The 15,205-nt window shown below is 43.0% G+C and overlaps 1 protein-coding gene and 5 non-coding genes across 6 annotated transcripts; 1 reads left to right on the forward strand and 5 right to left on the reverse strand.

The window, feature by feature from the left end:
- Positions 1–6,350: 6,350 nt before the first annotated feature.
- On the reverse strand, positions 6,351–6,437 carry trnay-gua (transfer RNA tyrosine (anticodon GUA)). The gene is given in 2 exon segments: positions 6,351–6,386; positions 6,401–6,437. It is a non-coding gene; the product is annotated as a tRNA-Tyr (tRNA).
- Positions 6,438–6,512: 75 nt separating this feature from the next.
- Positions 6,513–6,599, reverse strand: trnay-gua (transfer RNA tyrosine (anticodon GUA)). The gene is given in 2 exon segments: positions 6,513–6,548; positions 6,563–6,599. It is a non-coding gene; the product is annotated as a tRNA-Tyr (tRNA).
- Positions 6,600–6,697: 98 nt separating this feature from the next.
- trnay-gua (transfer RNA tyrosine (anticodon GUA)) lies at positions 6,698–6,784 on the reverse strand. Its single transcript is given in 2 exon segments — positions 6,698–6,733; positions 6,748–6,784. It is a non-coding gene; the product is annotated as a tRNA-Tyr (tRNA).
- Positions 6,785–6,882: 98 nt separating this feature from the next.
- Positions 6,883–6,969, reverse strand: trnay-gua (transfer RNA tyrosine (anticodon GUA)). The gene is given in 2 exon segments: positions 6,883–6,918; positions 6,933–6,969. It is a non-coding gene; the product is annotated as a tRNA-Tyr (tRNA).
- A 1,391-nt stretch (positions 6,970–8,360) lies between these two features.
- On the reverse strand, positions 8,361–8,447 carry trnay-gua (transfer RNA tyrosine (anticodon GUA)). Its single transcript is given in 2 exon segments — positions 8,361–8,396; positions 8,411–8,447. It is a non-coding gene; the product is annotated as a tRNA-Tyr (tRNA).
- A 152-nt stretch (positions 8,448–8,599) lies between these two features.
- On the forward strand, positions 8,600–12,403 carry LOC141365633 (uncharacterized). Its single transcript, XM_073870209.1, has 4 exons — positions 8,600–9,241; positions 10,036–10,728; positions 10,887–11,073; positions 12,201–12,403. The coding sequence occupies exons 1-4, from the start codon at positions 8,852–8,854 to the stop codon at positions 12,401–12,403; spliced, it is 1,473 nt and encodes a 490-aa protein (XP_073726310.1). The 5' UTR covers positions 8,600–8,851.
- The last annotated feature ends 2,802 nt before the right edge of the window (positions 12,404–15,205 follow it).

Genomic DNA, 15,205 nt, shown 5'->3' on the forward strand with positions numbered 1-15,205 from the left:
CTCCGCCCAAAGAGAACTCATTTATGCATATAAACTGCAAGCTGGGCGAATAAGGGAAAAAGCAACCTTTCCCTTTCATTCAACCAGTGAGCCTGCACCCCCCCACCAAAGCTTTTCTGTTGAAAAGGGGGGCGGGAGCCCACTGTTAAAGACATCAGCCAGCATCCCAGAACCTCTCACTACCATAGGGGGGTGGGGACAGACGAATTTCCCGAGGTCACCTGCAGACATGCCCGGCGTGGCACCCAAAGACCTCGACAAGTTGGCTAGAAATATCCCAACATTTACCCCAGAGCCTGCAGGTGGCCATGATATCCACTCTTACCTGCAGGACATTGACTTTTATTTGCAAACACTGCCAAATGTAACCACAAGAGACAAACTGTATCTGCTACGGGTTACTTCCAGTCGTGAGGTGAGGAGTTTCCTTGACCGGCAGCCAGAAAACACCAAGATGGATTACGAGCAGCTGCAAAAGGCCTTAATAGAAGAGTTTTCGGATCCAGAGTCAGAACAAGGACTTGTTACGGCGATGGACCTCAAACAGAGCCGAAACGAAACTCCACAGGCATACTACAACAGACTCAGGCGAGTTTACTTTGGCTCACGGAATGAGCCAGGAATGGAGGAGGACTTTAACTTCAGGACCCTGTTCCTGCGAAATCTTCACTTCACAGTAAGCCAACACTTAGGGGTTATGGCCTGCCCTCGCACGATGACAACCAGGCAGCTGCGGGACTTGGCCCAGAAAGCTTATGGTAAACAAAGAGCGGCCTCTGAAAAGACTGTTAAAAACCCTGTCATTCTCCCTGTCTCTGAACTGTACCCTGAACTACCACTGGAGGGCGCACAACAACGCCACAGTGAAAGACCTTTCAACAGAGGGCAAGAGGGTCAAGAGACTTTACAGCCAGCCAGGAATGGTACGGCCATGAAGGGGCTCGTCCCAAGCACCAAATGGGACGCGCCGAGAGGTCATGGAGCCGGCCAAACTCATCAGACAACCAGAAGGGTGGCGGCTCGTGGGAACCTGGCCGACGACCTAGAGGTAACCGTCCTGCACCTGGCAGATCAAATACTGGTAACAGTCAACAGAGAGATCAGTCTCGATACACACAGAGCAAATCTAAGTCTGAGCTACCCCCGAAACAGTGTGACACAGACACGTCTGAGACAGCAGACATTCTGAGAATATTGAAGGAGTTAATCCAAAAGAGGCCCCACAAGGAGGACCACAAACCTGACTCCTTATTCATCCCACAAACCAAAGACTTTGGCATACAAACAATATCTCAAACACCAACCAACCAAAGCCTGCAAGTACCAGAGAGTGCTGTGTTAAGTGTCTCCTTCCCTACAGAGTCACAAGAAACCAGCCCTAACTGCCTTCCCATTAATACCACAGCCCCAGTACCAAGCCTCCTGGGAAACCTGATCGAAAGAGGAGAAGCTAAAAAGCTATATCTATCCATCACCTTGGAAAATGAGGTTGAACTAGAAGCCCTCTTCGACACCGGAGCTGACCTAACGCTGATGTCATCCCAGCTTTTCACCAGACTCCAGAACAGAGCTAAAGCCCAAAACCTGACCCTTAAACCCCAAAGGTGTATGGTGAATGTGCAGTCTTACAGCCAGACTGAAGTTCAACTGCAACAGGTGATTCCCATCCACCTGACGATCGGTCCTATGAGCATCATACACCCTGTTTACATCTCACCAATGGACTCATACCCTCTCCTCATTGGCAAAGACCTGCTAGACCGCTTTGAACCCTTAATGGACTTTAAACAGTTAAAAATTTGGGCTCAAGTGCGAGAACCTTTACCCTTTCAATCAGCCAGATCGTCTGAGGTAAACTGCCAGGTCACACAGGTCATGGACGACCCCCCAGCCAGCCGCGGGAACTTCGTCTCAGACCTAACCTCCAAAAGTTCACTGCTCTGCACTCTGCATCCAGCCAAAGACTCAGAGCCATACCCAGGATTTGAGGCACAAGTGCAACAAAATTTAAAAGATGCAGATGCCATGCAGGATGATGCAGATCATCAAAAATTACAAGCCTCTAACATCGCTATCCAAGCTATGTTAAACCACCTCTTAGATCCCTCCACCTACCCTATCACAAACTCTAACCTGTCTGCTGCTCCAACCCTCAAATGTCTCACCGATATCAGGCACCTGCTGCGCATACAACACAACATCCTCTGGTATGTCCCTGATGACCGCACTACACCTGCGCTTGTGGTTCCTCAGGCCCATAGGGGGGTCATACTAATGTGTGCACATGACACAGCATGTGCCGCACACCACCGCACAAAAGCCACGTATGAAACACCGAAACAGGTGGCATACTGGCCTGGAATGCAGCACGATGTAGCAGAACACATCAAGAAATGTCTGGTTTGCTGCCAGTTCCAACCGGCTAAGCCAAACCATGGAGCACCACTTCAAAAAAGAGGTGTCTACTTTCCACTGTCAGACCTTAAGATAGACTGGGTTGGACCATTACCCAGGTCAACGAGGGGCAACAAACACTTTCTCACGGTCATCTGCCAATTCACAAAGTTGGCAGAATGCTTTCCAGCACCCAATGACACCACTCACCAGTATCTGGATGAACTTCATCCGGGAACAACCTTCGCTTTTCGAACGACCAAGATCTGGTACTACAGTTTCGCTCAGCCAATTCAGACAGCTCAACGTCAGCTGTCAAAGAAATTTCTGCCACACTGGACAGGACCTCATGAGATTGTGGACAAACTCTCCCCCATTGCATACCAGATCAGGATGGGCAGGAGTCAGAAGGAACCAATTTCCAGATGGGTCCCCCAGAACCAAGTTAAGAGACACTCAACATTGTGGCATGATAGTAAAGGGGGGACGAACGCTAACCAGGCCAAACTTCCTCCACACTGCCTCACCACTAGAACTCTGCCACCTAGGGAACAGCCGCCAATGAAAAGAAAGAGAACTGTCCTGACCAAACAAGGACCTGTAGTGCTCGCCTATTGTTCTTTCTCTCTCTCCCTCTCTGTCACCAGGATGCTGCTGTGGATCACTGTTCTGTACATCAGCCTACAATGGGGGTGGCCGCAACCACGAAATCCTGTCGCCGGGTCCCGTCTCAGGCATCGTCCTTAAAGAGCAACCTGGACTCCTGATCACGAACTGCAGAACACATAGCCAAAAAGTCTATGTCCGACTCAACCCCCGTGATGTCTACAGAGCACACTACACAGCACCAGAAACCAGTTGGGCAGGAGAACGATGGGCGCAGAACGCTATGATTCACACAGAGGTTGACATCAAACACATGCTGTACCAACTTCAGAAGACACAGGCAGGTCTTGGCCGACAAACCAAGCGTCACAAGCGGTTCCTGGGAGCCCTACTCGGAGCCGCCGCAGCAGCCATTCCACCCTGCCTGGTACCCCTAAGCCTGGTACAGACCATTTTACCCTCTGCCACTGCAGGCCCAACAAACACCCTGCAGGCGCATCTGGCCTACTCCCTAGGTAGCGCAATTCCATTAAGCATAGCCCCTAAACAAGGCGAACTTGCTTTTCTGATAAACCTGCCAATCATCGAGTCACACAACATCTACAGACTCAAAGACATTGTCAATGTTGGCTTCTGGCAGGGAAACTCTCACATCAGAATACGCACCCCCACTGTTGTGGTTTACCATGACAGCAACGAACAGCTGTACCTTGCACCAAACCTTCGTATGTGCAGCCCCACTAAGGACATTCATTATCTCTGCCCCAGCAAACCTTTCCTTTGGGACAACACTGACGGCATCTGTGGGCTGCGGCCCATGAATATTGACTCTCGTTGTCCGGCCTCAGCTAAACCACGAGCCGAGGTCACTAACACCCAAGCTGAAATCGTAGGTGACCGATGGCTGGTCAACACCCCAGCCAGCACGGCCACTTTGACCTACGACCAACATGACACAGCCACCCGCATCAGTCTACCAAACCAGACGATGTGGATCCAAGTTCCAAAAGGTGCGATTCTTCACATCGATGAACTTGCACTCTATCACCTTCCCAGTGAGGAGTACCACACCGAACTGGGATGTTCAACTTTCTTCAGGGACCACAACTTCACTTTAGACCCTGAATTGGAGATGAGGATTGCAGAAGGGGGGACCCAACTAATTGATGTCACGCCCATCGACACTGCCCTCCAGGCACTTGCTCGCATGCCAGCTATGCACAGCCTCCCTGTTTTCCGAGCCTGGACCACCACTGACACGGTACTGTGCCTCTCCACAGGAGTAGGATACGCCCTTACTCTTGGCCTCACTTTCATCCTGTACCGAAGAGTCAGCGGGATGCAGGAAACAGTGAACAAGTGCACAGCTGCCGTCCCTCAAGCCTTCAAGCGGAACCGTGGGAAGCAAGACACACAAGCCAAGCAAGAGCCCAACCTCATTGAAATCACCCCTCTGTCTGCACGCCGAAGCGCTGCAGAAAATTAAGATACACCTGCCATCCAGACCAAATGACCTGTCCAACCATCGCCTATTGAACCATCGCCCACCAAAGTCTCTCAAGACCCTGGTGGCCATGAAGGGGGGATATGTAACAGATGGCTCGGAGTCAGATTGAGGCCATTTGTTGTCTGGATCGTAAACAGCCCTAAAATTGTGACTTTAGATAACCCTGTGTCCTGATAACACAATCAACCAGATATCTACCACCTATCAGGGGTGTAAAATGGGCAACAATTAAAACAAATGCAGTCTTCAAAGGAGGTTCAAAGGAATCCCACCAAAGAAACCTGAGACCCAATCGAATGACAGTCGCCAGAGACACAGCAGGGGGGGCACAGACGATATGTCTCTGATGAAACCATGTTTAAAAATCACAATGAGCTGTTTAAATGTATATATATGTTATATCCCGTTACTGCATGATCATGTATGTGTGATGTAACTGTGTGTTAACACTTTAGTTAGATTTTGTTCACTGTAGCATGGTTCATATCTTAGGTATGAAATTATTATTCAACGTGATCTTAAACCCATGTCTTGTCTAGTATCAAATTAACCTACTCTTTATTTCCTAATCATGTCTATGTATCATATTACCATGAGCCGCATCAATGTCATTTAGTATCGATTTGAAGAGTTATGGAACAAACTTTTATCATTATGCAATTACGCAAATGTGATGTCTGAAAGAACAAAGGCTTGTTTCCCCGCGCGATCGAACACTTCACACATTGGTCATACACCCAAAATGGGCTGGGCATGTAAAAGGTCAAAACGGCCTATCCCCAAGCCATCATTGCTCAATAGCTCATTGCTCATGGCTCAATTTGCTCTATAGCTCAATTCGCTCAGTATCTCAGTCAGTGGCTTAGTTCACTCATGAGCGCCCAGTCGCCCGGTTACTCAGGTAACCCGTCAGCGCAGTTTGGAAACTCGCTGAGACTCACCCAGAGTCCCTCGGATTCATCATCTTTTCTCTGAGCCCTGTCTCTTCAGGACAGTCTTTCCTGGCTTTGCGCTAGAGTTCGGAAAACCCCGCGGACCAATCCGCCCTACGAAACAACTTAACGGATTTCCATCTTAAACGAACACACCTGGATTCTCTCTCTCTCTCCTTGCTCGCACCGCGAGCATAAGAAACTTTGCACCGCAACACAAAGAGCCAAACGCAAGTATAAACTCGTTTTACTCGCTGATGTTCAAGCTTTACCCCTTATGAAAATTAAGGCGATCCTTAGAGATTATCCGATGGTTTGTGCAGATGTTAAGCAATAGTGCTATTGCCAATCTTTTATTCTCTCTAGCTATTTTCAATCTTTTCTTTCTCATCTATGTTTTATGTTATTGTATGTGTGTATGCTTAGTTAGTCGTTATGTGTACTTCATTTTATAGTTAATAAACCGGTTTGCATTTTCACAATTGAATTGTTTCTGTGTTCAATGCTCATGAAAGTAAAGTCACTATATCTGCCTTTTGATCCAGCTACACGCTGCGAGTAGCACTGTATATCAGTGAGAAGGTTAATTTTAAAGGCCATGAAATTAACATTTCTTAGACGTTAATATACGATTATGGATATATGTCTTCGGTGGACGAACATATTAATTAATTGTTATTATTAATTCTGCTACGCCAGGTAAAACCTGATAAACTTGTATAATTAATTACAGTTAATTATACCTAATATTCCCTTTTGAGCTAAAATCTAAGATTCCCTTGGGAATCCCCGTAGTGTTTCGGTCGGAGGTTCATAGTGTTTCAAATAACGTTATTTCCCTCCTCCCGCTAATTCGCTACAATAGCGTGAATAAGTAGCAGTTTGAGTAACAGCAAATTAAACATAAATACTCCTTCGAGCCGGATTTGAACCAGCGACCTAAGGATGACAATTTAAACAATTACAGTCCTCCGCTCTACCAACTGAGCTATCGAAGGTTTTGACAACATAACTAACACATGGCTGTCAGGTATTGTGGTAATATATACCATTTTCAAATTAAACATAAATATTCCTTCGAGCCGGAATTGAACCAGCGACCTAAGGATGACAATTTAAACAACTACAGTCCTCCGCTCTACCAACTGAGCTATCGAAGGGTCGTGAGAATGTAAATTACACATGGCTGTCAGGTAGTGTGGTAATATATACCGTGAATCAGAAGCAGTTTGAGTAACAGCAAATTAAACATAGATATTCCTTCGAGCCGGATTTGAACCAGCGACCTAAGGATGACAATTTAAGCAACTACAGTCCTCCGCTCTACCAACTGAGCTATCGAAGGTTTATGATGATGTAATTTACACATGGCTGTCAGGTAGTGTGGTAATATATAGCGTGAATAAGTAGCAGTTTGAGTAACAGCAAATTAAACATAAATACTCCTTCGAGCCGGATTTGAACCAGCGACCTAAGGATGACAATTTAAACAACTACAGTCCTCCGCTCTACCAACTGAGCTATCGAAGGGTCTTGAGAATGTGAATTACACATGGCTGTCAGGTAGTGTGGTAATATATACCATGAATAAGTAGCAGTTCGGGTAACAGCAAATTAAACATAATATTCCTTCGAGCCGGATTTAAACCAGCAACCTAATGATGACAATTTAAGCAACTACAGTCCTCCGCTCTACCAACTGAGCTATCGAAGGTTTATGATGATGTAATTTACACATGGCTGTCAGGTAGTGTGGTAATATATAGCGTGAATAAGTAGCAGTTTGAGTAACAGCAAATTAAACATGAATACTCCTTCGAGCCGGATTTGAACCAGCGACCTAAGGATGACAATTTAAACAACTACAGTCCTCTGCTCTACCAACTGAGCTATCGAAGGTTTTTGACAACCTAACTAACACATGGCTGTCAGGTATTGTGGTAATATATACCGTGAATAAGCAGCAGTTCGGGTAACAGCAAATTAAACATAAATATTCCTTCGAGTCGGAATTGAACCAGCGACCTAAGGATGACAATTTAAACAACTACAGTCCTCCGCTCTACCAACTGAGCTATCGAAGGTTTTTGACAACATAACTAACACATGGCTGTCAGGTAGTGTGGTAATATATACCGTGAATAAGTAGCAGTTCGGGTAACAGCAAATTAAACATAAATATTCCTTCAAGCCAGATTTGAACCAGCGACCTAAGGATAACAATTTAATCAACTACAGTCCTCCGCTCTACCTACTGAGCTATCGAAGGTTTTTGAAAGCATAATTAACACATGGCTGTCAGGTATTGGGGTAATATATACCGTGAATAAGTAGCAGTTTGGGTAACAGCAAATTAAACATAAAAATTCCTTCGAGCCGGAATTGAACCAGCGACCTAAGGATGACAATTTAAACAACTACAGTCCTCCGCTGTACCAACTGAGCTATCGAAGGGTCTTGAGATTGTAAATTACACATGGCTGTCAGGTAGTGTGGTAATATATACCGTGAATCAGAAGCAGTTTGAGTAACAGCAAATTAAACACTAATACTCCTTCAAGCAAATTTGAACCAGCGACCTAAGGATGACAATTTAAGCAACTACAGTCCTCCGCTCTACCAACTGAGCTATCGAAGGTTTTTGACACAGTAATTAACACATGGCTGTCAGGTATTGAGGTAATATATTTCGTGAATCAGAAGCAGTTTGAGTAACAGCAAATTAAACATAAATATTCCTTCGAGCCAGATTTTAACCAGCGACCTAAGAATGACAATTTAAGCAACTACAGTCCTACGCTCTACCAACTGAGCTATGAAAGGGTTATAATAATGTAGATTACACAGGGCTGTCAGGTAGTGTGGTAATATATACCGTGAATCAGAAGCAGTTTGAGTAACAGCAAATTAAACATAAATACTCCTTCGAGCCGGATTTGAACCAGCGACCTAAGGATGACAATTTAAACAACTACAGTCCTCCGCTCTACCAACTGAGCTATCGAAGGTTTTTGACAACATTACTAACACATGGCTGTCAGGTATTGTGGTAATATATACCGTGAATAAGTAGCAGTTCGGGTAACAGCAAATTAAACATAAATATTCCTTCGAGCCGGAATTGAACCAGCGACCTAAGGATGCCATTTTAAAGGGGAATTGAAGACTAGACAGTCCAGCCTGTTATAATGGGTAATTTATTTCTATTTTGTATTTTACTTGAGAAAAAAATCGAAAATTTGCACGATTTCGATAAATTAGATTGATAGTGTGTTGAAGCGGAATTTTCTTAACGTCTTTTATTGACTCATTTAACCAGAATGCACTGCGCGAAACGGAGTAATTAGCTCCACCCACTAACCGTTAAAGACGCAGCCTTCAGCTTCTTTTGCGCTTTCTACATCGCTAAAATATGACTAGAACCTGCGCATTATGTGGCTGTAAGGACAACAAATCCAGGCCACCGGGAGTTAGTTTTTATAGTTTACCTCAACGCAACCCTCAACTCTGCGCCCAGTGGTTAACTGCAATAAATCTTCCACTTGACACGCCCCCAACACGTTACTCAAAAATTAGAATATGTAGCCAGCACTTTTGTCAGGAGGACTTCGACTACTGTTTTTCAGCTAAGTTTTTGGGAAATGCAGTGTCACATGCAAAAAAATTGAAGCCAGGTGCGTTACCAAGGAACACTACAGTTAGCAGCTCAACCCTGACTGAGTCTCCATCCTTCGACACTGACGTGGAAAGTCTACGCGATGAGCCAACCACCTCCACGCCTCAGAAAGCCCCGCGTACTCAGGTAATGTAAAATGGTCAAAATATCTTAAACATAATTTGGCTTAGTTGTTGTTTGTTTTGTGTAATTACGGTAAACATACTACGTAGAGTAGAGAGGTACAGAGAGCATATTACTGAGAACAGTGTTTCACCAAACATTCGCCACAGATTCAACACCGGTCACCACATATTGTTTTGTTTTTTATTTTTTTAACGCCATTTAAAACATGTAGCGTATTCGTTCAGCTGCATTTACTTTCCCTGCTCTCCTGTCTCTCTGTCACTCACGCGTTTCACACACACACACACACACACGTCACTCATGCGTTTCTTTCTCTCTCTCTCTCACACACACACACGTCACTCACGCGTTTCTTACACACACACACACACACACACACACACGTCACTCACGCGTTTCTTACACACACACACGTTCTCTTGGTGTAAGTCTATGTGTGAGCTCTCTCCCTAGTCGTAACCCTGTGTAACTCTTACATATCTGATTTTTCACTGAATTATCTGCACTTGACATGATATACAATAAAACTATCACTTGTATTTAAAATCAAAACAGCGCTCATAACGCAACAATACATTGATGAGAAAAGCCACCGCAGTAAATGCTGATCACCTCATATATCATATATGTGTGTGTGTGTGTGTGTGCATGTAATAAATTGACAATGATTTAAATTCATTACCTTCTTTTAGATAAAAATTAAAAGATGTTTACACAGGCTATATCATGTATTATCTGTTTATCACTATATTATCTGTTTGGTATGGAGTGTTTACTGTGTTGTCTTTCTGCAGCAGAGAAACACAGGACCTTCAAGAAACCCAGCAGTGCTACTTTCAGAAGATATGAATATCAGCTTTTCCAGTATTGAGACTTTGGAAGCGACTCAAACCACCTACAAACCAGACACAGACTGTACCTCTTCCGCCAGCAGTGTCACAGACGTGGGAACTGCACAGATAAGCTGGCAGGAGAAAAAAGTTGTAGTGTCAGAGTCCAAGGTACTAGAACTGTTCAGATTCTGCCAAACATGTGCCACCATCATTGAAAAAAGAGAAGTGTCCTATCTTGGGTCCCAGATGAGGGTTAAGTGGGAGTGTGCAGAAGGTCACAGTGGAACTTGGACGTCATGTCCCTCTGAACGTGGAATGCCACAGTCTAACCTCCTTCTTGCTGCTGCCATACTATTTACTGGAAGCACATTCACCAAGTTGGAAGAGTGGGCCAAACTCATTAATCTACAGATCTTTAGCAGCAGCACATTCTACGACATACAAAACTCTTACTTGCATCCAGTCATTCAAGCTGAATTTGAGCTACAGAAAACCATTGTATTGGCGAAGTTGTTCATGGAGCAGCAAGATGGAAAAATGACACACCTTTCTTCTGATGGCCGGTCAGACAGCCCTGGGTTCAACGCAAAATACACATCTTACACTTTCATGGCTGACCCCGGCAGGGAAATTATCCATTCAGAGTTGGTCCAGGTACGTTACATGAATCAAAATTCAATCAATAATAATAATCTTATTATTATTATTTTTATTTTTATTATTACTATAATTTTAAGAAGAAGAAGAAGAATATATTTTATTTGTATGTGCTCAAACTTTGTCACTTCTATCTCTTATTATGCCCTTTTTAGGTGACCGAGACCACAAGCTCAGGGGCTATGGAGACTGTTGCGCTCAGGCGTGGATTGGACCATCTACTTGACAACGGCCTACATGTGGAGGTCTTGGCAACTGATCGTTCCACGAGTGTCAAGAAAATAATGCGCGAGGAATATGAAGAGATCGATCATCAATTTGATATTTGGCACACTGCTAAGAGTGAGTACAATCTGCCACTATAAGTTAAAAGCTTGTGATGGGTATGTCGGTATAGCTGTTAACTAGGGATGCACAGATATGGAAATTTTGGCCGATACCGATTTATATTTGGGGGCCGATAACCGATATCTATAGGCCAATAAATATTCATATTATTTTCACAATGAAAAACTCGCAGACCGCGGACATCTTCTCTTTGCGCTAGACTAGCATACTCTTCTTAAGCCCACAACACATCATCTTCGTGCTATGTCACAGAAAGCACCAATCAAAACTCCACATGGCCAGCAATGAGCAAGTGAAGTGGTTCAACAAACCAAAATAATCCATTATTTATCGGCTTTCATTTATCGGCCTAATTTTGCTATCAGACCAATAACCGATAATATTAAAAATAAGCAGTTATCGGCCGATAACGATATGTCGCCCGATTTATCGTGCATCCCTACTGTTAACCACACTCCTGAATAAAATCCTGACATTAGATGTACAGTACACAACAATTTAATCACAGACTGTAGGCGAGTACTTTCACTACCAGCATGAACGCATAGTGTGAAATAGGGCTGCAAGATAATTCACATGCGATTGTCACGTGCATCTCCTCAGTAAAGCTGGTTCCTTGATTAGTAGTAAATCGCCATCAGCTGCTTTCAGATTGAGCGGCATTTACTGCACAGAGCCGTAGTTCACTGACAAGCAGGGACATATCGCATTCATAATTGTGGATGAATTGCCTGTCATTATGAACGCAACATTTCCCCGCTTGTCAGTGAACTACTGCTCTGTGTAGTAAAATGCCGCTCCATCTGAAAGCAGCCGATGGCGATCCACTAGTAACCAAGGAACCGGCTTTACTGACAAGATGCGCATGACAATCCCGTGCAACTTATCTCGCAGCCCTAGCGTCAAACAATGTGTCAGAGTAGACATGTACACAAAGGCACTTGTCACTTAGCATCAGGTTAATGCGATTTTTCTGCGTTATTAAACTCATAGCCCTTTCATGAGTTCAATAAGTGACAAGATTGTTTGACATTATGCACTTACCCTGGTAGCGAAAGTACCCAGATGTTGGTTGCAAGTGGTCATGTTTTTACTCGTAACATTGTCTTGTATTTACCCAGATATCCAAAGCAAATTGATAGCCAAGTCCAAGAAGAGGGCATGTGCCGCGTTGAAACCTTGGATCCGCTCAGTCCGGAACCATTTCTGGTACTCTACTGCCAAGGCAGGAGGAAATGTCAAGATATGTAGACCACTTTATGGTCTTCTGTACTCTTTATTTCACTCCTCAACTGTCTCACTCTGGAAATGTCAGTCTGAGTAGCTTATATCAGTAGTCCCTTCTCATTGGCAAGGCTAAAGTGTATGTAGTGTTTGGACACGTCCTTGAATATTTTTTTATATTTATTCTTATAAGACACTGAAGTCGATGTGGAATTCAATTCTGCACCACATAATTGATGAACATACATGGACTGAAGGAGGTACGGAGCATAGCTGTCATCACCCACCTCTCACTGATGAAGACCGGGAGAAAAAAATGTGGCTGTGTAAGGATAGTGAAGCATATCAGGAGCTGTCTAGAATAGTCCTCAACACAACACTCCAGAAGGATCTAGAAAACATGGTCCGTTTCAAACACACAGGTCAGTGGTGTTGTCTGCCCAATTTTGTCACGGCTGTTCAATAGTGTAGCTTCCTCCCTCACTTGTCTAAGGGGTGTAACCAGCCCTTATAAACATTGTTGTAGCAAGCTTTTTAAGGCTTTTATTTGTTAACAATAAAGGTTATCTAATATATATTACATCTCTGCTGAACAAGCAGGTGCCTTGGAAGTATTCCACAGTTCCCTCTTAAAATATGCTCCAAAGAGACAGTGCTTTTCCTACCAGAGTATGAAGCAGAGAACAAACTTGGCCATCATGCATCACAATGAGAACCTGACTCAGAAACCAAAGCTGGATTCAGAAGGTCAGTGTTAAAATTGCATTTGTGTGTGTGAAAAATATACACTGCCTGTCAAAAGTTTGGGGTCACTCACTCGTTCTTTATTGATATTTTTTCCATATTGCAGAATAATAATGAACTCGTCCAAACTACGTCATAACACAAATGTGAGAATTATGTTAAATTCAAAAGCATCCAAAATAAATTAAAACTGTTCTTATTGACTGCTTTTTCTTCAATTTTCAGTGTAAGTCATCTATTTTAAAAAAAAATATTTTAAAATACAATTTAAGTTCTCCAATAACAGAAATGAATCTGTTTGGCACAGGTATATTTCTGTCTACAAAAGTAATCTCAAGCTTTTAACCATACACATTCAGATTACCGGTAAATGATTTTTAAGATCATAGTTAACATTTTAGGCAAGTGACACTAAACTTTTGAACAGTAGTGTATATTAAACAGACTATAATTGCTCTCATAATACTTTCATGTCTTACAGGAAAACCTGTGATCATTCAAGAATGGAGCAAGCGTTCAAAAGAATGGTTCACAAGAAAGAGGTATCAGCAAACCACAGTCAACTTCAGAACCAGATTGATGCAGTTGGTGTTGGAGAGGCGGAATGATCCTACTGTCATCTTCAGGGACACATCTTCAACTCTTCTTACACCTGACCTGCCTGCTAACATAGGAACAGTCCCCAAACCATCCAAAGATGATGCAGGCCGTAAACACAAGAGTCGTTTTGCTAAATGATTAACTCATTAACCACCAGTGTCTATTTATAATACAAGCCTCTTGTAAAAATGAGTTGCAATTTGTGTGATTATCTCATTACCGTTTGCTAATGCATCAGTTCATTCATCAGTTTTTTATATAAGCTCTGTATGTGTGGCCATTTAATAAATATTTATTGAACCGGCAATATGTTTCACATATGCTTACAGAAGTGAAAATAGCTTAGGTTTACAGTCATGTGTATTTACATGAGTAAAATGGCTTTGGCTTACAGTCATTTGTCCTAGATATAAACATGTGTCCACATTTTCTTATAATTGTGTGTAGCGCAAATCCAAAGGTGAATGTGAATTCCTTCAAATTAGAGCTGTGTTGTCAAAAACAAAGGTTTTCACATGTGGGCTAACCTAAAGTTTGTTATGCAGAATGTGTCTTAGTTACTTTTGGGGCTAAAATGACCAGAGTTATATAATTAGTGCATTTGCTGACCGATCTCCTGATTATGAAATAACTTTTCAGGTAAGTGTATTAAAGAAAATAAACAAAGGGTCCAAAAACAAAATACATTTTTATTAACAGCACCCAAAAAATATTTACATTTGTCGAAGCTATCGAAGGTTTTTGACAACATAACTAACACATGGCTGTCAGGTATTGAGGTAATATATTTTGTGAATCAGAAGCAGTTTGAGTAACAGCAAATTAAACATAAATATTCCTTCGAGCCGGATTTTAACCAGCGACCTAAGAATGACAATTTATGCAACTACAGTCCTACGCTCTACCAACTGAGCTATGAAAGGGTTATAATAATGTAGATTACACAGGGCTGTCAGGTAGTGTGGTAATATATAGCGTGAATAAGTAGCAGTTTGAGTAACAGCAAATTAAACATAAATACTCCTTCGAGACGGATTTGAACCAGCGACCTAAGGATGACAATTTAAACAACTACAGTCCTCCGCTCTACCAACTGAGCTATCGAAGGGTCGTGAGATTGTAAATTACACATGGCTGTCAGGTAGTGTGGTAATATATAGCGTGAATAAGTAGCAGTTTGAGTAACAGCAAATTAAACATAAATACTCCTTCGGGCCGGATTTGAACGAGCGACCTAAGGATGACAATTTAAGCAACTACAGTCCTCCGCTCTAGCAACTGAGCTATTGAAGGTTAATGACGATGTAATTTACACATGGCTGTCAGGTAGTGTGGTAATATATAGCGTGAATAAGTAGCAGTTTGAGTAACAGCAAATTAAACATAAATACTCCTTCGGGCCGGATTTGAACGAGCGACCTAAGGATGACAATTTAAACAACTACAGTCCTCCGCTCTACCAACTGAGCTATCGAAGGTTTATGATGATGTAATTTACACATGGCTGTCAGGTAGTGTGGTAATATATACCGTGAATAAGTAGCAGTTCGGGTAACAG

This window comes from Misgurnus anguillicaudatus, chromosome 1, assembly GCF_027580225.2.
Source record: "Misgurnus anguillicaudatus chromosome 1, ASM2758022v2, whole genome shotgun sequence".
Lineage (NCBI taxonomy): Eukaryota > Metazoa > Chordata > Actinopteri > Cypriniformes > Cobitidae > Misgurnus > Misgurnus anguillicaudatus.

What these genes read in the sequence shown, in the direction of transcription:
- LOC141365633 (XM_073870209.1), top strand. Translation starts at nt 8,852, where the DNA reads ATGACTAGAACCTGCGCATTATGTGGCTGTAAGGACAACAAATCCAGG. An exon ending in AGAAAGCCCCGCGTACTCAG is followed by an intron (nt 9,242 to 10,035) that starts GTAATGTAAAAT and finishes GTCTTTCTGCAG; the next exon opens with CAGAGAAACACAGGACCTTC. An exon ending in TATTTGGCACACTGCTAAGA is followed by an intron (nt 11,074 to 12,200) that starts GTGAGTACAATC and finishes GTATTTACCCAG; the next exon opens with ATATCCAAAGCAAATTGATA.